The following is a 25,237-nucleotide window of genomic DNA, read 5'->3' as shown; positions in this document are numbered from 1 at the left end:
GTGGCAAATAGCTTCCTGGAGTTGAAGGAAGAAAATAGGCAGATAGAATGGAAGAGATGACAGCAAATGGGTCCACATAGGTTGTGCAGGCAAGGAACACAAGATAACAAGCGCTGTGGGAGTGTTATGGGGAGTGTCTTTAAAATCTATAAGGCGAATAGGGATAGAAAACACAATCATATTTAATAGTGCAAAAAACACACACAAAGAGAAAAGCTGACATATCCAAGTGTACCGTACAAGGAAAGGAACCTGCTTGTTTTCTGATGTATCTCATAATTAAAACTATTAACACACCTGGTGTCCCAGGTCTAAATAAGTCTCGGATTAATCCCAAAATGGAGTGGACGTGACATCAGGGTCCAGAGTTTATTACCGCTGGAGGGAACCTTCCAGGTTGGATGCCAAGACATCAGGTGATTGTATGAAATATATTGACATGTTAAGAACCCCTTTAGGTGTTAAGTAACAATAACGGGATAAGTTTGCTTCCATTTTTCTGAGAATCACTGTTTGCATTCTGAAGACAGTTACACAAGTGCCACTGTAGAATACATTACATCTGTTATTTGGTATATGGTATAGCTTGCTAGTTATATTTTAACAAGATAGTGTGCTAAGCTAGCTTATTCTTTTAAAACTCAGTATGACTGTTAAGTGTGTTCCTTTTTCTGTACATGTACTGATCTTTAGTGCCACCTATCGGATATGGATGGTCATGACAGTTATTTGGGCTATGATATTTTGTAAGATTACATTAAATAAAATATCACTTGTGTATCTGACACCAGCGCAGTGTTAACATGTGGTGACATTTTTTTCTTAATTTTGATTAGCCTTTGTGGGTTGTATGGTGAACTTGGATTTCATCTCTGTATATTTGTGATTGAATCTAGCTTCGAAAATGTGTGTAAAGTCATACCAATGCGGGGTGGGTAGGGCCTGTTCTGGAAGGCTCTCTCCTCCTCTTCCTCATCATCTTTTTCCTCTTCACTCTCAGCAGGAAGCAGCTCCTCAGTAGTGCGTGTCTCAGAGAAAGAAGTGGTCATGAGCTCACTGACGTCTCCTCGCTCTGCCTTCACCAGTTCCTCTACAGGGAAGCAGAGAGAAACAAGCTCATTTGAAAAACAGGAAAGGTTTTTTGATACTTTGAAGAGCTTGATGAGAAATGTATTTCCGGTAACATCTAGTAACGTGGTCTTGCACATCAATCTTTATGTACTGAATATGCTCGCAAAAGCGATGTCAAGATAATAGCCTTGTTATTAGAGTAGCCGAGGTGTAAAAAGTACAAAGTGAAAGTACCTGGCTGTGTTTACCAGTTTTGGGAAGTTCCTAAGGAAGAGTTAAATGTCCAGGTAACCAGAGTTCATAACTAACTAACTGACCTTAATTGATAAGTTATACTCTTCCTTTTTATTTAATTGATCACTGGTTAGTTTTTAATTCCCTTTACCTGGTTATTTAGAGCTGAATTATATACTTCCCTAAAGTGGTGAACACAGCTGAACATAGTTGACCACTTTGAATTTGTATTTTTTACACCTCTGTGGAGTGGACAATGTACGAATATAATTCAATAGAAATTATTCTAAACATTTTGTCCTCTTCATTGGCTGATTAAATTAATTAGGAGTACACCCCACATCCTAGTCTACAGAGTAGAGATGAGAGTAGCTCACGGATATCATCGTGCAGCTCCTCAGCTAAAGCAGGGATCTTGTAGAGCAATGCTAAACTCTGGTTCATCCGCTCTTCAATCACATGGAGGTGGGTGTATACCTTAAAAACCCAAAAAAATCAATACCGGTTAGGTTAATCAAAAGGCAACCCCCTAATGTATTGGAATTGAGAAGTGAAAAAGGGTTGTATTTCATGAGCATCTTTATTTCATGCCATCACCACACATGGAAGGAAGGTATGTTGTATATTTTAATACAAGTATACAGTGGATATAAAAAGTCTACACACCCCTATTAAAATGCCAGGTTTTTGTGATGTAAAAGAATGAGGCAAAGATAAATCATGTCAGAACTTTTTCCACTTTTAATGTGACCTATAATGTGAACAATTAAATTGAAAAACAAACTGTAATCTTTGAGGGGGGAAAATGAAAAATAAAAACCTTACAATAACCTGGTTGCATAAGTGTGCACACCCTCTTATAACTGGGGATATGGCTGTTATTGGAATTAACCAATCACATTCAAACTCATGTTAAATAGAAGTCAAAAATATCCAAGCCTGGCTGAAGTTTGCAAATACAAACATCAAGTTTCTCAAAAGTATGTGGGAAAATGTGTTATGGTCTGATGAAACCAAGGTTGAACATTTTGGTTGAACAGACTGCTGTAATGAAATCAAAAGGGGCTTCAACAAAGTATTAGTTTAAGGGTGTGCACACTTATGCAACCAGGTTATTGTGAGTTTACATTTTTTATTTTTCCCCCTCAAAGATTTCAGTCTGCTTCTCAAATAAATTGTTCACGTTATAGTTCACATTAAAGGTGGACATGATTTATCTGACATGATTTATCTTTTTTTAAATCACAAACACCTGGCATTTTAACAGGGTTGTGTAGACTTTTTATATCCACTGTATTTAAATGTATTGTCATTTCACAAACACCTGGAACTTCATTTGCTCAGCTTTCTGCGGGTCAACAGCCTCAATGTGCTGGTAGTGTCTCAGAGTGTGTCTACGGTCTTTCTGCTCGGCTGCCATGTAGCGCTTCAGAGCCTGCAGCACCCGCTCTGGCTGTGGAAAGACAGGTCAAAGTCAGAGGACGGAGGTGGTGGAAAGGGTACAGGACAGTCAAATCACACACATGCTTTGCAAGACAGACATAAAATTTGCTCATTCGTACACAACAACATCCTTAATGTGACCTCCATGAATTCCTTTTTTACACCCCTGCTGCCGGCTCACCTGTGGGGTTTCGCTCTGCACAGCTGTCAGGTAGCTCTCCAGGGCCAGCCTGCGGTTGTTGTTAAGGGTGGCCACTACCCGGGCCAGGTGGGTCTCCACCAGCCTCTGTCTCTCCCCTGCCACCTGCTCCTCCAGAGTTTGCAACACGGATTGGAAATGCTGGGTGGAGCAGATAAGCAGGAATGGAAAATTGGTTGGTTAATAGGCAGATTTTCTTCATTCCTTAATCCCATCCTTCATTCTTTCATCCCCTCTTTCTTCCACTGCCTCTTACCTCATTGAGGGCTTGGCGGTCAGACTTGGGCAGGTTTTTGGACTGGTTGTCAGCCTCAGCCCATTCCTTCATGATCTAAAAAGGCCAGATGAGTTCTTATCAGTTCACGAACACATGCACACACAGCAAAAGTACAAGATTTTCTGCATTGACAGGAATCCACTGAGGACTATTCTCATGTTTAAAATGCTCCATATCTGTTTCAGCTACCAAAAAGGGCTGTCTGATCTTGAGTATCCACTTAGGGGTTGATTCACTCAAAGTAAACAATGTATTAATATTGCATTAAGACTTAACATCCCAGAGCAATTTGCCCCTGTCTGTCAATAGTGTCTTCTGTAGGAGATCACAGATTTGGGAACAACACAGCAGCCCTGCCCACATGTTATTGGATGCTTGCTTGTCTAATCCCGCCCATCCTGCCAATCAACAGACACTGTGCCCTGCCCCTTTTACTTCATTGATGCGTTTCATTCGCCGCTCCTCTAGGTCCATCTTGGCACGCAGGAAGTTGGCATGCTCGCTGTCGTCCCCAGGCATCTCGAAGTAAACATCCACGCCATCTGTGGGACGAGGGGTGGGTACTGCAGAGGAGAGGAGAAAAGAGGGATAAGGAAAGCGAGGAGAGCAGGAATATCGGGAAGGAGGGAAAGACAAAGAGCGGAGGAAGCAAAATTAACATTTTAGGCAGAACAACAAAAGGAGATGGAGAGTAGGCAGCACAACAGAACAAGAGAAAGGGGAGGATGAGGGAAACAAGAGATAGCAATCATTGCCATTACCCAGAGAGGGGAAAGAGAGAGCCAGAGAGACATTCATCAAGTTAGTAGGACTGGCCGTTAACTTTATTCAGATGGAGATTGAGCTGGAGACCAATAGTGCTGCAAATACAGCAGCCAGCCACTCCTATCTAATTCATATATCCAGTCAGACAGATAAGCATGGCGAGTGTGTATGTGTGTATAAGAGAGATCTTCCGTAGTCTATAGCGGAAGAGAGGTGAAGTATTGGAGATGCTAACAAGGCACTACAGTTCATTACCCAGTAAGTAAGTGGGAGATGGTAGAGTGATGGTGTCAGCATTTGTCCAGTCTCTTAACAGCCCTGTTAACCACTGTAAGGAATGCAACAACAGTCCATTCCTTTACTGAGACTGGCCTTTAGAAGTAATGTTCCAAACCAGTAGCAATAAATAGAATTTATCAAATTCCTTTTAGCACAGTGGCATTTCTATATATGGAACGGGTGTCTCACAGGCCAAAATGAGTCTTCATTCAATACTCTCTAGTGGGAGAAACTGTTGTCCTGTAGTGGACCCCATTGAGTGCTGTCAATCAATATATTCTGTCAATCAATTAACCGACATATCATTACTAGTCCTACTACAGCCAGTCAAAGCTTCTAAAAGGGTGTGTCAGCCTCACTATCAGCTCTGTTACCACACATGAGATTGTTACACTGGATTCCAATGCCTGATCCAGCTATATGAGATGTGCCTGAAAGAGTGTAGCATCCCCATGCATTAGTGAGTGTACTTGCGTTGTCTGGTCTGCTCTCCTATCTTCCCCACATTAGGTTCCCCTGGATTGGTCCACCCTACTGCCATTTCAACTTGTCCTCCTGCTCCTGCCTACTGATCAGCCAATCCACTACTTCTGCCTGCCAGTTCCTTACAGCGCCACCCCTTTAAATACAGCTTGGAAGCATCCAGGAGGGAAAGCTTCATTGCTGGAGTTGCGAGTCTTTGTTGCCACACGTTAGACATTGTGTGTCCTGTGTCCATCCATTGGCTTTGTAAAACATGTGGTGTGCTTTATGTTGCAACTCCCGTATCTTATCCTAGATCCTGGGTCGTAATAATGAGCTTTGGGTTAAACTCATTGGAGACTTAAAAAATATAATGGACTCTCTTTCCCTACAAAACACAAACAAACTCTGTTTCCCTACAAACAAAATACTTAACAAATGATAATTATTGGGACAGTGAACTTTCTATTGGTGCTACACACGAAACATTCGGATTTGAAATGAAACTTTTACTATGAGGTTAAAGTACAGATTATCAGCTTTTCCTGTGTAAATACAAATTATGTTATGTAAAAACACAGGAAAGTAGAAACATATTAATATGATGGATACAATATGTTTTTCCGTATATTTTTTTTTTAAGTAGATGCACAAATGACTCTATGCACCAATAACTCCTACAGCACTTAGGATTTACTTTAAGCAACTCTCCATGTTGTAAATATGTTATATAAGATGATTGTTGTATTCTGGTTTTCGAAAGAGTAATATTTAAAATATAACAGTTTAAATAACCATCAATGCCTGTCTTAATGAACACAGTTAAATTCCCATGGAATAACTGCCAATGCAAATACGTACTTGAGAGGTGAAAGGTCGGGTGTAAGTATTGTTTCTGGACAGGGCAGACATATAACTGAGATAGAACGTAAAGGGTTGCTCACGGCTGTCTCCTCTTGTCTGAGGTGGAGACGTAGAAGGCTTGCGACCTCCCTGACCCTGGTCTTTCTCGTAGTAGAAGGAGTCTGTGTAGTCAGAAGCCTGGTAGGGGCCGGAGTCAATGGAATACTCATACTCTTCTGGGTCTTTCACTGCTGCTGCCACCTGCCGCTCCTCCACCTCTTCCTCATCATCTGCATCCTCATCCTCTACAGCCTCCTCCTCTTCCTCGTCTTCTTCAACTACCTCCTCGTCTTCCTCCTCCATGTCCGCCTCGTCCACGTCAGTGTCGGGTGAGGGACTTGGGGTGGGGGGTGTCGCTTTGACTCTGGAGAAGTAGCATGGTCAAACGTTAGCGTCATAATCATCCTCATGAACAAGTAGTACAGTATACAATAGTATTAATGGGTCTGACCGGGTGTTGACTTTGGCCTGAGGAGTGAGGGCCTGGGTTCCTACTGGGAGAATGTCTCCTCCCTCTGTCTCCCCTCTGCCACTCGATCCACCCCTCCCTGGGCAGCACACATACTCCACACCGCGGAAACGGCTGCCACATGGTATTAGCATGCCATAACTATGCAGCTCCAGATTGTCTGCTGTGCAGGCCTGAAACAGAGGGAGGTGGAGGATGAAGGAGGCCCGTCGAGAAAACATGGATCAAGATGGTAAAAGACTTGTGAATGTGAGCGAGATCAGAGGTGTACAGAACATAGAAATGTGTTATCAAAGGTAAATAACTAACTAACTAACTAACAGGAACGGGATGAGGGTTACAGAAAACGACAGGGGGTGACCTCATTCAAGGTGAGATATAAACAGCTCCACCTACCTCACCTCCATGGCCTGTAATAAACCATTCTAATGCCTTTCTATACTGATGCCGCAGGAGATGTTCCATTACACCCAGCTGGGTACAGTTAGCTTCTAGCTCAACCCAGTTCTATACTGCAGTCCCACTGTCTGCACCAGCTGACTTTGTCATTTCAAGTAGTCTATGATTTCCAGGATTTTGGGGCAATTCAATTTAAGTCAGTCATTTTAGAATTAACTGACATCCCAATTTTCATTAATAAAATATTTTTAAAAGTGAAATCACTCCCCGAAATTACTGAATTCAATTCAAATTGACTTTAACGCTAATGTTTACTCTCTATTCAGAGAGTTGGATAAATGAAAATCAAATGCACATTTTTATAAAATAATATAAATATAATAAAATCTAAATTAATTTAATGATTTTGCCCCGCACCTCCTTGGCCATGTTTTGCCAGTAGACGTAGCTCTCACAGACATCCATCTGTTCCTGGTGCAGGAAACGGCATCTATCTGGCACCAATAGGGCCTCACTCACATAGTCACCAACTGCATAGAAAAGGGGGGGGGGGGGGGGTGAAAAACAAGACCATATTTGAGGTCTTAACGTGCCATGGTTTTTAAATTTAACATCAAACATTTTCATAAATGTTAATAAACCCAAGAGAGGACAATGAGTAAGCAAGATAAATAGAGCTAGACACAGACAGACAGAGAGATTGACTGCCACTGTATAAATGTACCCAGTGACACAGAGAGATAGCCTTAAACCTAAAAGCTTCATTATAATTAGCTAATGCAGAGGCACTGTAATGAGTCGGCGTTATCTGAGTTGAGAGGGAGGTGAAGAGTGGAGATTGAACCAGAAAAGCCCAGAGTACCGCGGCTTGCAGTTGTTCTATCAATAGGCTGCAGCCAGCCAGTCAGTGAGTCAAGGAGAGAACAATGTGAAATATGCTTGATTTCAAATGTTTTTCTATTCAACAAACCTGCTCCTTACACAAAGCTTTGACAAAGTACTCTTCACCAATTTTATTCTCAGACAGATTCTCTTGTATTACTTTCCAGAGACCAAATTTAAACACTCCTACACACTGAGCGACGTGCTTTGCAACAGTGATACAGCATTATTTATGTTCACAAATGATCTTAAGATATAAGGTGGGCGATCATAAAGGTGTTCGATGTGGTGCTTCATATTTGTGCACAGACTGAATGATGATGACGAGATGTTGGGTCCGTGGCAGCTCGTACCTTGGCAGCGGTAGGGCATGACAATGAAGGGCCGTGTCTGGCAGTGACCCCAGCCCTTCTTACACCAGGCTGGGATGGTAACGGGCTCGGAAGACTCCTCCACGTGGGAGATCTGCAGGGCGGGGTACATCTGGAACCGACAAACGGACGAGACGAAAGGAGGGAGGGGCAGACAAAAGGCGGACGGGACATTAGGGAGGAGGGCAGGGTGGACATCAGGGACGGACAAATTAAGAGGGAGAGGAAATGAGAGGAGAGGTGAAGTGCAGACAGAGAGTGAGAGGAGGACGGGCAAGAGGGAGGGAGGAGAGCAATCAATGGGAAGAAAGGCAACCGGGGGGAATCATGCAACATTCTGAAACACTTAGGCCCTAACTGTCAACTGGCTGCAAATCTCCTATGTGGAAACTCCTAGTCTGAAAACAGTTTGACCTGTGACTCCACTTCCAATTCTTTCAATAATGCCAATTTCACATCTGACTATTTTCAATTAAAATGTAGGGCAATGGCATAAGCACAGCTCTATAATGAGGTTTAATGGATTGAGAAATGTATTTGTCACGCTCTGTGAATGCCTGATCTACAGACGCTGAGGAAAAAGGAACACTTCTGTGGAAAACCAATCACAGACGCATAATGAGCTGGATAATCACATTACAGCCATTTCAACTGTGAGACTGACTGCGGTTTTCTGTACCTGCTGTGCCTTATTTCACCAACAGGCGGCATATAGTGTCCTTTTATGAGAGAAGACGTGGGCTCCTTGTGACGTTGGGCTGTGGACAGGCTTGTTCTATGTCATTATATTGTATGCCATTGTCTGGCATACAGGAGACTTTCAGGAGGTACGAGAATACACATGGCAGGTAAAAGGAGGAGGAGAGATGGATGGTAGCATTGACATTAAGGAAAGATTTATAAATATTCATCATTTATAAATATTTCCTCCGGACCACCATCATTCAACTATATATACCAAAATATATAGATTTAATAAGACAAGACATACCAAGTTGGATAGATCGAGTGGGAGATAAAGTTCATTTGATTAATCTGTTCGTCTGTTCTAGCGATCATCTACAATTATTTGAAAGTGATAAATGTTGTGTTTTTTTGGTTTCTGCATAACAGTACTTCGGATTTGAAATTACAAAATGCGCTGAAGATTCTGAAGAGGAATAAATCTGATGTGGAATAAAAAACTGAACTCCACTAACTAAACAACAGTCTCCACAAACCCCCTAGTCACTGTATGATTACAAAGTGCTGTACAATCCATCCATAGAATCCATCTGTAGTTGAAGTCTGTTGTACCTATCCTGCTCTCCACATTGTTAACCCATCAATCTATATAATCCATCCGTCGTCCAACTATTGTATCTATAGCATCCATAGAATCTACACTATCTATAACCATCTCTATCTAGTCTGTAAATATGACACAACAATCTTAATTATCTATTGATCCACGGTATCCATCAATCCTTACGGCTATCTACAGAATCTGCCTTCTAGCATGCAACTGCAGCTGAACATGCCAGGGAAGCTGAGCAGTACAGTGCAGTAGGACTACAGAGGGAGACGTCATAACCATGACAAAGTTGTGGCTCCTACCTCTTGGCAGTAGGTCAGGATCTCGTTGGGCTCGGTAAAGCAGCCCTTGCGTCCCTCAGGGTCGGGCTCCCATCGGCCAGTCTCAGGGTTCATGTGCAGCAGCTGACGCCCACAGAACATGGCAATCTGCGGTTCGGCCACCAGGGGGCCTGGTCCATTCACTTCAGCCACGGCCGAGGCCTAGGAAGAGGCAGGAGGAGACAGACGGGGAGGGACAGGGAGGCGGGAGGTGGGGAAGTGAAAGACAGATTTGAAAGGACTTTCAAGCTAATGCCTACACCATTTTCTACATTGTTAAGAGAATATTGGCAGAAACAAAAGGTCAGGAAAGATCCATACTAGGCCCTTTGTAGCTTTAACCCTGAATAAGGTGACAGCCATGGTCAATGAAAAGTCAAACTTATCGACTGAAAGGCACAGTTTAGTGAGGGCTGTTAACAGCACACAGAATTAAGATAGAATGGATGAAGTGGTATAAAGTATACCTCAACTATAACAGAAGTAAACTAAAGTATCCCCTCCTCTAGTCTTAATTTCCCATCTTTCTTCTACTATCTCTACCATACAGTAGTACTTTCCCTCCATCTCTGCCTATTTTTCCCCATGCCCGAGAAGCCTGTGATCCTGCTATTGATCGTGGGGTCCTTTCCACTTGTCTGCAGCCTGGGGGTCGGGCCCAGGGGAGGCACCACAGCGGAGGAAACACCAGCCAGAACACTAGCCTTGCTGCTTCAAGTCAGGTGTTAATACAAGCTCATTGACCGCCGTGCCACTTCAAGTACATTAAGACACAGGAGAAGGGAGGAGGAACAGGACAGGGGAGGAGTGGGTGACGGACAGGACAGGGGAGGCGGGGAGGAGGAACAGAACCGGGATGGTGGGGAGGAGGAACAGGACAGGGGAGGAGGGGAGGAAACAGTGCTGTGCTATGCAGGATATAATCTCTCCGGATGTAGACCAAACATGGTAGCTTTTTAACACGAGCTGGGTATTATGACGTCAATGTCTGGCCAGAGGATGAAATGATGAGGTGTTGTATTAACATGTACTGTTTCTGGGTAGTTCCAGGGTTACAGATATGGTATTTATATGTAAAATCACAACTTTGATGTCTTAATACAACCTGATAGAGATTATTTTACAGCACATTGAGTGGCCAGTTTACTAAGCTCACTCCTTGTTCTTCAGGAAATGAAATGTACAAAGTGTTGGAATTGTGAAATGCTGGGGAGGGCGAGATATTTGTGACATGTTGTGCAAGAGGCATAGATGATGAAAGTGGCTTACATCACTCGTGCCCATTTTAAAGTTAAATCAAACAGGAACAATATCTTGATGCCTGTCTGATACAATATATTTTATTTCAGCGTTATTTTACCAAGTCAGTGGAGAACAAGTTCACATTATTAATAACAAACTGACCAAAGGCATACATTTGCAAGAACGCAGGACAACCCACAAATAATGTAAAAATACAATATGAAAACATTACATACAAGGGAAATAAGCACCGGTGCTGGTAAATTACATCTAATTCAGTGAGGAAGTTTCAGTAGCAAGCTTGTAAATGACAGGTTACAACTGGAATAAGAGATGTTGGTGAGTGAGCTGAGGTAGAGTGACATCACTTTCCTTGGTAACCATAACCCTGTACAATGTCGTAGATGGATAGAATACACCAAATTATGTCTCGCATAACTGTGGGGATCAAAGAATGGAGACACCTCATCTTCCCCAGGGGCTTGACTTCCATGTTCCCCCCTCCCTTGTTACTAATGTCAGTGTGTTTTCTCCCTTTGACATGCTTAAAAGGGACACTGATAATTGAAAAGAAATTATATATCCTGTAACACGTTTAGTCTGTATTGCTTCCTTAACATGTCTTCTTCATATGTAAAACTGGAAGACAACTGTGTGGGGAAAAAAGCCCCGTGAGCTATTTCAAAAGCCATGAAATATAATTAATGGAAATTAGTTATTTAAGAATCGGTGGAGAGGAAAGCCGGGCAAGTGACGCCTGATCAAAGGAAAGCCCTGCCTCAACCAACTGGAGTGTTTGAAGTTCTAATTAAAATGTGTATTAAAAATACTGTATATTTAACTATATATATATATATATATATATACACACACAGACACACACACACACACACACACACAGACACACACACACACACACACACACACACACACATATACATACATATATATATATATAAACAATAAATATAATAGGCTCTAAGGAGTCTATGCATAAGCTGAGATTAGATGAAGAGGAACTATGATAATCAGCGCACTGGATCATATTGCAACTAAAGCCTTATGGGTGTGGTACAGGGATGACTTGATAAATGGGATTTGTTTTTCTGGAACAGTGCAGATTGTAGAGTTCACTCTGGTCCCACAGCAATAACTTTGACAAAGCGATTTATTAATTCAAGCCTCTCTGACTATGGGTACAGTATGAGGCTTTAGTTGGTAAGTTTTATGAGGATTGTTGCTGGTGGATGTTTATTTCTGCTGAATTGAGAGTGTTCTAGGAGCCTGTTGTGAGTGTGTGTTAAGAAAAGTGTCAATGCTTTGTGTGTGTGTGTGTGTCTGTCTGTCTGTCGACAGTGCCTGCTCAGGCAGTGGCTACATAGATGTCACTTCGACTCAGGAAGGATCAACGCCACAAAAAAGACTTCTGGATATTTGAGAAGATAACCTGCTAGCTTCACTGTGCCCCACTTCTTGCAGTCTGCAGTCTGCTCCCTCCACTCTAGCACCTCAGCAGAAAATCAATGGAGTATGCCTGCAACTAGATCGCCACGCTCCCTCAGATCAATAGGAGCCCATCTGGTGCCAGAGGGCTTGACCTCCAGCGTGGAGGTGTGGCTCTGCCACACAGCAGCCAATCCCTGCTCTCACTGATCCATCAGCAGATTAGATGGTCCGGCCACGATAAACACTAATCACAAACACACTGCCTGCGTGCCCTCCATGGATGAGCGTAGGGTTTCTCTATCTTCCTTCTCTCCTCCCTTCACCCCTTTTCAGAGTAACCGTGTCCTGCCTGCATGCAGCCTTTCACACACTTTGGGAACAACTGTCACGTACTGAACGCTGACACCACCCACGTCCTCTCAACATTATGACAACCATAATCATGCAGGGATGGACGTTACACCAACCTACTACCAACCCTTATTTACAAGGCCACTTCCACGATGGGTCTCAGGACGCTGCAAACTGAGAAAATCCTATTTCTGATAGAACGAATGTCCTAGTAACTGTGTGTAATAAGTAAAAGTTAAATGAAAAAACTTTGAGTTACATCTTATTCAGTTGCAGTAGTTTGTGTATTTCAGCTAGTAAATTATCAACATTTTGCCGTTGCTTGGTGGTAGAAGAACTGAATAAAAAAAACTTCAGTGTTTTCACTTCAGTTTTTGTTCTTTTAGTTGTTGATAATTTACTACACTGAATTTTATTGCCACACAGAATAACACAAAAATCCACTTTCCCTTTTGCTATCCGACCTGCTTCATTCTTCATCCTTCAATTATGTTTTTTTAGTTTAACAGGTGAAATAATTAAATGGCAATGTGCACTGGGTTAACATCTGGAATAGTGTAAAGATGGAGATACATAAATCATCACTTTGCTGTGGAGATTTAGGAACCATGTAGGTTCCCCCAGAAAATCTAAAATGACAGGGCCTTTACGGTCATTGGGGATAAAACAGTTACAATATAACTTTGCTGAACAACTAGACATCCCATTTTTACAGCATTCAGCTTATGTTTACATCGAAGATATCTTTGTAGGAGTCGGATGACAAAGCCCTCCTAGTCTTGAAAAGACATTTATGAATCTAAAGAATATTTATTTATGAGTTTGCAGCTCATACCGTAAGGTCTTGGCTTAAACACTGTCCTTCATAAATTCACTATACTGCATAAATGATGCATAACATAAAATCATATATAATTTGTACAATGCAAATCTGTCTTGAGCATCCAAACAGCCTCGTTACTTCCCACAAACAAGGAATGTCCATAACTAATTTGCTTTAAGGGTTTAGACGAGTAGTTCTCTAGGGAAAGTGGACAACGGACCGATCAAGTCGACAGTGCATGAATGTTTTCTGTGTAACCTTTGTGTAGTTCCATGCAAGTTTCCAGGATGTCACTGGACATTCTTAGAACTTTCATATCAAAGTCCTTAGGATATTGCATGAAAGCACTTCTCTGGGGGACTGTTTTAATCCCAGTTGGTCTCGGACACATTCGAGAGTTGACCACATTTAGCCAACTGGTTGATTGTTGAATCAGTAGGGTGTTGGACTACCAAGATTGTTTATAGTCGAGCTGTTGAAATTAGATTTCTTCCCATCTGATTCCCATTGGTATCAGTGGACTTCTTCATTGCAGAGGCTGCAGATCTGTTACAGTCCATCACTCTGGCCAGTGGTAATTAACGTTTTGGGGTTACAGGATGCTTCTGACTGGTCACTTACAAGCGATGAATAAAACATTGGAATATATAAACAAAATGACATGACGTCATGCCTGTCCATTGGCTTTCCGCAAGACAGACAACTTCAGGTAGTTCAAACACTGAGTTGATCAGTTCATGCAACTTGTTGTCAATAACATTTTAGATTTAGATTGATGTTGTAAAACACAGTGATTCCACTGTCACTGCATATACTGTATGTTATGGACATTTTCTTACATTACAAAGCAATAAAATCTACACAAAACACCTTTAAGGTCTGCCTTCTTTTGACCTTCTACAAGTAGTACCAATCATAACACATATTTCATTGTTATTGAACTGTTTAATGTATTCCCCATGTATCTAATTATGTGTAAGTTTTATCGATAAGAAGAGGTATTTTGGTTGGAACAGTTATTTTATTGTTGCATCTTTTGACACAAATCATTTTACAGTTTTCCATAATAACTAATGTCTGATGCAGAAATTACCTGATATTAAATATTAATGTTGGTGATGATCTTTGCCAATATGACATTTAAAATATGTCTAAAATATATTTTTTAAGTAAATCTAGTGTATCTTTATTGGAAGGACTTTTGAATCCCAGAAGATTTCAGTTACTCCTCATGGATTTTGATCTGACAACTCCAAGAAAGTGAGATGGCAATGACAATCTTCAGGCACCATCAGACAGCCCTGCACATCTGATGAGCTATATCAAATCAAATTTATCATCAAATCAAATGAGCTATATCTTATCTACTGTATTATCTGAGAGTAATCCTTCATCAACTGTTGTAGCTGGCTGAGTAGTCCTGTATTATGCAACACACAGAGAGAGAGGTACCACCACATCGGTAACAAGCAAAAAGTGATTTAGTATGTGGAGCAATTGTTGGAAATTGTCTTTCTACGCAGTAGCCAGCTCCAAGACAAAGCAGATAAAAAGACCTAACTAATCCAAAACTACTTAGTTGTTAATTTAATCTTAATAAGATAATATACATACAAATCTATATTTAATGGAAATGCTTATGCCACTGATAACCCAAAGAAACTAGATTCAGTCTTCAGCATGTCAGTCTTTCCCTGATGTTGCATGGAGACCTGACATTATTGTTTTTCTGCTGCATGTTAAGAAGAGTGAAAGATTAACATACATTTAAGGAAATAATGATTGCATCAAGGTACCACAATTCATGCATGTTGATATAAACATTCTTTCACTATTTGGCACCACCCCCTGATACACAGCCAATCCGAAGCCACCACTGTATTCAGTCTCCCCTAAAAAGCTTTTAAATTTAATTTTACATCCATTACATTTTAAATGAGCTAAATTTCTGTATAGGCCAGTACTAATGTTGATGTTGAGGACTATGGTTAAGAACATAAATTGCTGATAAATAATCTAAGATCATAATCTTGGCCATAAATATCTCTGTATGATATCAGTTGGACTGAGTCCCCGCCATAATGGGGCCACCAATGCATTTACATATTCCTCTCACATCGCCACAGCCCACCCCCTTGTCTAATTAAATATGCAGCACCTGTTCCCCCCTCCCTGCATTTTGTTGCAGGATGACTTCATCCTCTATAATGATGCAATCTCTTTGCCCTACAAGGCAAGGCCAGGCAGCACAAGGGAGGAAGCCACTCCATCACCTGTCACCTTTTACTAGAGTCCCCCTTCAATCCATCAGATGAGTCTGCTGTAAATGTTAACGTGCCACTGTGTACAGGGTGGATAGGGGCTGTACTTTAATAAGCACAGTCAGCTGATCCTAGATCTGTGGCTGTGGTTTACATATTGAGAGAGTCTAGTTAGAGCCATGGTTAGTCTACATTAATGGATGTTCAGTAGAGCTGTGTGGTGACCCAGAGACATGGGACCTAGAAGGGGTTAATCCCCATCCCCCCTCACCCCTGTGGGCTGGCTGGCCAGGTACTACCTCAAGAGACACACACACCTACTGTATACATACACTTGGATATATTATGCACATAAATGCACATGATGCCTAGAAACACATGCGTATGCACACACACACACAGAGCCTGGCGCCTTGCTGTGTCTTTGTCTGTGGTACTCTGAGGCCCAGATGGTCGACTAGCAGGGAGGCTGCTCACCCCCCCAACTTCCCTCTGTTTTTGTGCCCACTCCCTCCTCTCTCCATCCCCCTCCCTCCCTCCAACCCTCCCTCCCTCCTCCCCCTCCCTCCCTCCCTCCCTCCCTCCCTCCCTCCCTCCCTCCCTCCCTCCTCTCCCTCCATCCCACTCCCTCCTCTCCCTCCATCCCACTCACTCCTCTCCCTCCATCCCACTCCCACCCTCCTCTCCCTCCATCCCACTCCCTCCCTCCCTCCATCCCACTCCCTCCTCTCCCTCCATCCCACTCACTCCTCTCCCTCCATCCCACTCCCTCCCTCCTCTCCCTCCATCCTACTCCCTCCTCTCCCTCCATCCCACTCCCTCCCTCCTCTCCCTCCATCCCACTCCCTCCACTCCCTTCCTACCTCCCTCCTCTCCCTCCATCCCACTCCCCCCCTCCCTCCTCTCCCTCCATCCCACAGCCTCCCTCCCTCAGCCTCCCTCCCTCTTCTCCCTTCACCCCAATCCCTCCTATCCCTCAATTACACTCCCACCCTCCCTCCCTCCTCTCTTCTCCCTCCATCCCACTCCCTCCCCCCATCCCTCAATTACCCTCCCTCCCTCCTATCCCTCCACCTAATTCCCTCCTTCCTAACCCTCAATTACACTCCCTCCCTCCCTCCTATCCCCCCACCCGACTCCCTCCCTCTTACCCCTGCAGCCGGCCAGTCCCCATTGGCTCTCCCCCCACCACCTCCAGACAAAGGTTCACACTGTGCCGTTGTTCCATCCTGTCCCAGGATCCTTGCTAAATGGTGGAATAGATTTGGGAGCATTCATCATTGTTATCACAGTGTTTAATTATTAATTGGTTTGACAGGGTCTCTTCCTCATCTGCCTGGCAGGCAGGCTGAACCCAGGATGAAAGCATCAGAGAGGCTGGTCTGGCAGAGCTTGGAGGGAGGTGAAGGCCATTTGGGATTCAGATCACCTCCACATTCACCCTGATAGCACAATTCGGATCTATTTCTGACTAATTGGTCTTTTAACTAATTACATCAGATCTTTTCACATCTATTTCAGAGCTGATCTGATTGGTCAAAAGACCAATTAGTGAAAACAATATCAGATTAGTGCTGCATGTCTAAATGCAGCATTCACATCTAAGGGCCTGCTGACCTCTAACATTTCCTCCACACTAATTAAAACCCCAGCACTGATAATGGAAATTTATAATTTCGTGGGTTCTTACATTTTTACACATTTCCATGGGTGTATTAGGTAAAATGGAAATGTGTTTTCGTACCCCATTTCCCCCTGAGACATCCTCAGACAGAAGTGAGCCATTATTAATGATGATCCGGCAGCGATTTGGAGCAAAGTTCACTGACGATGAGCACTGTACAGTGTCAGGTCCTGGCTGTGGGCCTCTAGGCATCTCTATGCGCCTGGGGGCCACAGTCAGGACCTGACTGCAGAGATGTCTCTAGGCATCTCTGCGCTGTTGTTTTGGTTGTCCCCAATTAGAGGCAGCTGTGCTGCGTTGCCTCTAATTGGGGTTTAGCAGTTTCCACACCCAGTGTGGATCATTGTTTGCGCCAGTTATGTTTGTACTCAGTTTGGATCAGGGCAGGTAGGTAACAATACATATGGGTAGGACAACTGCGGGACAGCCAAAAACCCAGGGGTAGCTGAACAAAAAGCCTGGGTAGGGATGTACGGTTTGAGCATTGCCCGAAGGTAGGAAAAAGCTCCTCTTGAGCTTGTTTTGCAGCAGATACGAACTTCAACTGGAAGTCAGTGTCGTGTGCAAAGAAGCAGGGTTACAAGGGACAACGTTGGAAGGTTGAAAGCTAGACAGGCCGCTACATTCCCATTAAGATGCAGGGGTTTGGTGGCACGCACCAGAAGTGAGATGACAAAATGCCTCGGCAACTACTTCCTGTGTGAAGTAAGGTGAACAAAAATAACAAATGGCAACCTATTGCAATTATTATTATAATACATTTATTTCAACAAGTAACACAGACTGAGACCAAGGTCTCTATTATAGCCAGGCCCTGCGTATACATTTTTACACATGCAATATCGAACTGCAATCCTGCCTACTGTATATTGTAAACCAAGAATCCCAATATGAATTGTATTGTGACCCAAGTTCCAGGATAATATGGTATTGTGACATCCTAGGCAGTTCCAACTGCTATTCATGATAAATGTGGTTTTACAGATTAAAAAAATACAAATACTTTTATACTTAAATTGCACTATATTATGTAGACATTAAGACTGCAATCACTGTATATAGCCAAAATGCACACCAGAGGGAGCCAGTGAAAACAAATCAATTTTACCAAATTGTTATCAACATGTGAATTGTGCAACCGCAGGTGCTAAAACTCTAGATCACTAGTATTCCACACACAAGTCATAGCAGGCCCTCTCCAGCAAAAGCTTGGTCAAGTCAAACTATAACACCATACTCCAGTTTCCTGCACACAAGAAAAACCTCAAACAGGAAGGACCAGTGGCACAATGTGGAAGTGGTTGGATGAAGCAGATGTTTGTTTCACACAAACAGGATTATATTCATGGTTTTATCAAAAAGCATCAAAGAGTTTTCCACAGCAGTCACTGGCTTCATTAATAAGGGAATCCATGAAGTTGTCCCTATGTAACCTAACCAAAATCCTTGGATTACAGGCAATATCATCAGAAAACTGAAGCATGGGTGCAACAGGCCTGGATGCACCTCTGCAAAGATGGAGGTTCTAAACTACATCATATCCACTTCAGACAACAAGCATTATTGTGCTGCTGTTTTTACTGATTTGGCTAAATCCTTCGATTCTGACAATCATCCCATCCTAATTAAAAAAGCCAACAACTTATAGGAGTTCTAAGAGGAATGTCTAGACTGCTTTGAAAATCATTTCTGTGACAGTGTACAATGCGTCAAGACTGCCTGATGTCTAAACCTTTGGATGATTCTATAGGAGTTCCTTAAAGGAACAGTATGTAAGAAATCGTTTCAGGATCCGGGTTGCCAGATCTGCTCTAACCTACCCTAACTCTAGTCGGATAAATAATGTCTAAGGTTACGAAATCTAAAAGACCTCTTTATAATTCCGAAATACTTTGTGACAAAGTCCAAAATAAAACAATAATTTGTATAGGAGATGCCTTTGAAAGATGGAGACGGCTGAAAACGGAGAAGAATTTGAAGACAGACGCCAACTTTGCTAATTTTCTCCTGGACAGGTAAGAGTCATCTATGTTTGACTAACTTGTACTTGATGTCAATGGACATTTCATATATTCATGACAGTTGAACAAAGTTATGCATGTTCGTGCAAAGTAACGTTACGTTAGCTCATATGGACGTTTGCTAACATTAGCAATGCATTACCAGAGCCCGTTTCTCTGTCCATATGCTGAGACGCTGAGGAAAACAACATTAGCACACCCATTATGGCAATTTGAAATGTAATTGAGACAGAAGCCTAACTCAAAATAAACATTCTGTACCATTTGGGCTATGCACTATGTTAGTGTTGGTTTGGAAGCACTAGGCGCAATTCCAAGGTAAAATAACTTTTTCTAATGTCCATAACACCAATGAAAAGCACAGTGTAGCCTATGCCCACTTGGAACGTTTTGTAGCCTACTTGTTTTTCATGCAAGTTCTACAGCCAAAAATAGTAGAACATCATGTAATCTTTCACATCACATATTTTACCGTTATGGACGTGTGCTGCAGGGTAAGTAAAAAAATACAGCTGGCCGCTTTCACTTATAGCGTCAGCTAAATGAATAGCTGTATCTTTGATATCGGTTACACATAGTGACATAGGCTTGTGCTTGTACTTACGTTAATGACAGATACCTAACGTTACAAGTTAGACTAACAGCTACTGTTCTAACAATGTACTGTCACATACGAGCATACATCTTTACGATCAAATTTGACTAATGACAATTATTAAATTCTCTCTTTCTGTTTATTAAGCATAAACATAATTAACAGAAAAAAAACGTACTGTGTACGACTTGTCGTCACTTGCCATTGGAAGCTCGTAGAAGCAGCCTACGTTTCTGCCCAATCCTGCAGCTTGTCTGGCCACCTCGAGTCAGGGGGGAGGGGGAGGGGATACACTGCTCTACAGTATTTTTAAAGTGATTGCAGTACCAGTTATGGCCACAATCCTACATACGGTTCCTTTAAGGTTTGATTCTTCGGCCGACAATATTCTCTGTATATATTTTTGGGCTTGAGATTTTTCTTCACTGCCATGGAAGTCCATAAGAAAATAATTATCTGCCGATCCTGGAATATGTCGACAGTTTACCAGCTGGCAAACAAAAAAGTTCCTCAATAAATAATATGCAAATCCCCCGCTACTTCAACGCACACCTCACTGATTTCAACAGACTTTCATCAAACCTCATTCCTCCAAAAATAAACATACCAAGCTGCCAACTGACAAATGTACCTGCAGGGCACCAAAAGTGCTAATTAAATGATTGTTTTATATCCCTTGTATATAGTATTAATTTCTCTTGAATATTTACATTATGTTGATAGTTCTTTGTTGTACTGTCCTCATACAATGTTATGCCTTTGATTAAAAACAAAATTTGGTTCAAACGTAATGGTCGCCAACAAAACCGTCGCCGTGCTCCCCCTCAATACGGGGACCCTCAGGGTGCATGTTTAGTCCCCTCCTATTCAACAAACAGAAACACATATATGATGAGTAATGTCACAAGCAGATGTACTTTGAATAGATTACAAAGAGATTTAAATGTACTTTCATAGCAAGGCATCAAAACAGTGCCTTCTTATATGTACGCATGAGACAATACTTGATTCTGGACTACAGGGAACTGAGGGATATCAGTGCATATTCACTATCAGTGGGCTGAAAAGTTTGGGCTACTAACAAATGAGAAGGAAAACATCACCCCCTTGTGAATGGGAGCAGGACACACAAGCGTATCACGTAACCCCCAAAGAAAAACGACTCCACACAAGAGCGTGCACACACTGAGTACAATGCTTGTTAATTCTGTACCAGCTCTTAGTCCCTTATCACACTTTTTTGGTGCAAACAGGCCCAGTAGAGTCTCTGAGTTTCAACATAATTTGGGTTACCTGAAAATAAAAAAATCTGGAGGCAGTGTGGTTTTCTGTTTCCTGGACTTCAGATTGTATAGCATTTTTTGTATTTTCTTTTTAAATAATAGAAAATAATTCACAACATAAACTTTGTAGTTCCACATGGATTGTAGTTTTACTATGCAAATAATCTAGTTCAGTAGAAAAAACATTTTTAGATTTTAGATAAGATTCAACTCTATTGTCACTGAACAAGTACAAGTACAGTACAACGAAATGCAGTTGCCATCTAACCAGAAGTGCAAATAGAAGATTGCAGATAAATGTGAAACAATTAAACAATGCAAGAACAGTGTGTTATAGGTGCAAATTAACAAAAAAGAACATAATCCATTGCACACTTTGACACAAAAGGAGAATGAGTTATAGTACTACTTAAAGTATGTCTCGAGTTGAACTACTAAAAGAAAATGTCTTATTTACTTTGAAGAACTGAATTATTAGCTAAACTTCAGACAGCTCTATTATAAAATTTGGTGGGTAGCTACTAGATAGGTTGCTATCAACTACTAGCAAGCCAGATACTCTAGCTAGCTTAGCTAATACATAAGAGAAATAACCATGTAATATTATCTGCCCAGTGGCTGTGTGGCTACTGGGAAAACAGCAGATAATAACAGTGTAATGAAATAATAGTAATGAAATAAAACAAAATACATCCATGAAAAACCAAATATTTTATTAATGTGAATGAATGACTAGGTAATGTGCACAACCAGCAGTAATGTGCACAACCAGACACGCACATCAAAATAATTTTTTTTCTAAAGCAAACCTAAAATCTAACTAAAAAAATCTAAAACTGACTTCCCTTCTGAAATGTTGTCTTCCTTTACATAACAAAACAAATCGAATGAAATATGGCTTTAGATTTCCCTAGTGGAGGGTCTTATTTATGGTGATACTGTGACATCATTTACCCCTGACTTCCCCAAATTACAGCAGTAGCCTGTCCAGCTGGGCCCACTGGGAGCAGATGGTCTATAATCACCCTGACCACCCCACCAGTCAATTAGGGCAGCAGCACCACTCAAAACCCACAGAACAACATGACATTTTACATCTGGCTCAAAATAAGGGGCGTAAGGAATTGAGATCTGTGGTGAGATTAGAAAGATGTACAAAATAGAAATTGGTAAATTTATTTTGGATTCTATTTCTATGTTCGCCATGTAGCTTAGAAGTAAACATTAAGAGGTTTTCATTGCCATATTTGCACTGATCTCTACAGTAGCAAAAATCCCACTCACCCATAGCTCCATTCTTTGAGTATATCCGCTTATTATTCTGACCTATCAGGCAGTGGCTTGGGGAATAAGCGGCACAGTAAGTCGTGACTTAGTTACAGCATCACTCTTCTGCAAAGGTCCCAATCTCCTCCCCAAGGTAATGAGGCTGTGGTTGACTCGGCAGAGCTCTCCCTCCCACAGACCATGGCACCCGTCCAGGAACACCCACCAGACTGGGGAGACTGGCACCTGATTCAAACGTTCACTGAACAGTTTTCAGTTTCAACATACAACTGATCACACAGATGTGAATCAACACATAGACTATCATCACGCGGGTGTGATTGAATTCGGTCATGTCTTTATGTTACCTGATTCCTCTTGCCTTCACGCTAGCCGCACCGTTTTTTTCACTGTGTATGGCAGAATTTTGCGAACACGGCGGTATAAGCCATTATGGTAAATGCATTACCAGACTACATCATTTGTGGTCTGTTTGCGGAAGTGGGGCGCCCAAACAAGGTTGAAGTCACTAAGACATCTGTAAATATAAAACCCTTGTGACACGTGGTATACATCAATTGAAAGGGGAGAGCCAGGGCAAACACAGAGCTTTGTCATCCATGGCAGTTGTCCTGTCAAACAGACAATCGCCATGACCAAATGGTGGGAGTTATAATCTCAAATAACTCCAATCGGATCAGGAGAGCCACTGGAGCGTCAGTGATAATAAAAATGAATCAGGTGCACTTACAAATAAATTCCTTAGAAATTATCAGTTGGAGCAAAAAAAATATAAAAATATGTTCAATATGAAGTAGTTTCTGAAAGAAGGAGGCGGTTTTGGTTCTGCTCTTGGGCACCTAATGGTAAGGTTGAGCAATTTTTTCCCCCAAACAATAAAATGAAATCTAATGCTTTATTTCCCCACCTTTTGGATACAACATTATTTTTGTTTTTACACATTTTATTCAAAACTATTGCTTTTATGCACAATAACACACATTCATTGAAATTTCAAATAATGTTTCATAATTTTTTAGGAAAGCTATTATGTCCTACATTTCCATATCAAAATATATAGATCTATGCAAAATGTATCTTAAAACAATTGCATATGTTAACTTTGCACTAACAGAATTTAGTGCCTTGGACCTGTGTGTATTAAAGCAGATGTTGCGGAAAAAAATAATATATATATATTTGAGCCAGCTGAGGGGGGAGAAATAATAAGTTTATTTTACTCATTGATATTTATTTTCCAGTGGTAGAGAGCATACATACTAAATTCCTTTTTCTTACTGACTTCACTACAAAATGAACTGCACTGAACCGGGTTGTCAGTGTGGTTAAACCATTTCAGGTCCCCTCTCCTGTCTGCTGAAGTCCAGAAGAAGGAGCCACACAGTCATGTCAGGACTGAGCACACATCCTAGTGGGGGGGGAGGGGGGCTCAGTGCGGGGCATGTGGTGTTCATTACGCTCACTACCTGGGGTAGGCCTGGATGTCAAGGTTTAAGTTGAGCAGGGCAAATTGGCACTACTGTATTGTCAAAGACCAAGCTGTTGCCAATGCAAACATTCCATGTAGGTTTTCCTCTTGTTCAGGGGGGATGAGGCAGACTTTAGACACTATGATGTTGAAGCCCAAAACAGTCAACATGCAGCAAAGTCACCCTGACAATCAATGAAATCGGTACAAATGATTAAACCATTGACTGAAAGATTATTCACCTGCTCTGAAATGACCAACAGTCATCATTAAGGGGCAATAGGAACCAGGTCTGTTACAGGGACAGTTGCAGTGTTTGCTTAGTAAGAGGCCATTTCCATTCACTTCTCTCTCTCCATCTTTCACACCCACATCATGACAGATGCGTTCCCTCTGAGTCATGGACTTCTGTCAGGCACAGACATGCATAGACAGACTGATCTGATCTTTAAACACACAAATAACATAACATAGTGTCTGCTCAGAATATCCTGCAGTACCAGTCTTCACTGACTAACTTGGATTTTGAACCAATGTAATTTTTTTAACTTAATCTGAGCCTCTCCACCATGGAAGTCCAAGTCAGCCAATCCCTTCGAGATGGGCTGCACTCAGCAGATCCCCACGACTACAACGCCCACATTTGTTTAGCACAACAGTTGTAACATTCCACTGCCTTCAGTTTAATGAGATGAAAATATGACATTATTCAAACGTTATTACAGTATTTGAAAAGGAAATTTTTTGGCAACAAGCACCCCGGCCTTTTTGATGTTGCTTACTGGCAACGTAGACCATAAGAATAAAAGCTGGTATAAAATGCAGTTAATTTTTATAAAATGCAGTTTTTTGATCTTATATAAAAAAAAAAAAATTACAGGTTATATCTGCATGTGCCCATGTTTATATTTGAGTGACTGCATGATTCAATATTCTGTCCTACCTAACACTCACATAATGATCAGACTCAAGAATTGAAATAAAGTGTCACCAACAAACCCCCAAAAAATAGGCATATAGTAAACAGACCAGAGTCAAATTTTAATTGTTCTGCCCGTTGATACACCATACAAAATAAACAACACAGGTAATTGACTATATTTTCATTTCCCAATGTGGAATGTTATAATTAGTTCATTATTTAAGGCAATCAACCATAATTACACATTTTTCTGAAAATGTAACAGTGGTTCTTAGCCTTTTTCATTAGGTAGGAGAACACAATCAAAGGGACCTTAGATAATTGCTCAACACAGAATCTTTCCAGACCTTGGAGATCCTTAGGCCTGTGTTTGTGGGTTGCCCTATTCTTTTTACACCAAGCATGCTGTGGTGTGCCTGAGGGCTCTTTATTAATATGACCACAGCACCTGGTGCCAATCCAAGTGCCAATGCCCTGGAGACTTAG

The 25,237-nt window shown here is 41.7% G+C and overlaps 1 protein-coding gene across 2 annotated transcripts in view; it reads right to left on the bottom strand.

Annotated features, from left to right (window-relative positions):
• Window positions 1-25,237, bottom strand: part of aplp1 (amyloid beta (A4) precursor-like protein 1) — a 67,981-nt gene that overhangs the window by 5,680 nt on the left and 37,064 nt on the right. For both annotated transcript variants that reach the window (XM_029115695.2, XM_029115694.2), the window contains exons 3-13: window positions 9,351-9,530; window positions 7,737-7,866; window positions 6,919-7,031; window positions 6,085-6,275; window positions 5,675-5,997; window positions 3,660-3,787; window positions 3,204-3,278; window positions 2,930-3,088; window positions 2,630-2,758; window positions 1,683-1,782; window positions 923-1,090 (exon numbers count right to left, since the gene is read on the bottom strand). In XM_029115695.2, coding sequence (XP_028971528.2) covers window positions 923-1,090; window positions 1,683-1,782; window positions 2,630-2,758; window positions 2,930-3,088; window positions 3,204-3,278; window positions 3,660-3,787; window positions 5,675-5,997; window positions 6,085-6,275; window positions 6,919-7,031; window positions 7,737-7,866; window positions 9,351-9,530 — 1,696 coding nt within the window. The remainder of the gene's footprint in view (window positions 1-922; window positions 1,091-1,682; window positions 1,783-2,629; window positions 2,759-2,929; window positions 3,089-3,203; window positions 3,279-3,659; window positions 3,788-5,674; window positions 5,998-6,084; window positions 6,276-6,918; window positions 7,032-7,736; window positions 7,867-9,350; window positions 9,531-25,237) is intronic.

Source organism: Esox lucius, chromosome 20 (genome assembly GCF_011004845.1).
Source record: "Esox lucius isolate fEsoLuc1 chromosome 20, fEsoLuc1.pri, whole genome shotgun sequence".
In the NCBI taxonomy this organism is placed as follows: domain Eukaryota; kingdom Metazoa; phylum Chordata; class Actinopteri; order Esociformes; family Esocidae; genus Esox; species Esox lucius.
This window is presented reverse-complemented; position numbering and strand designations above follow the sequence as displayed.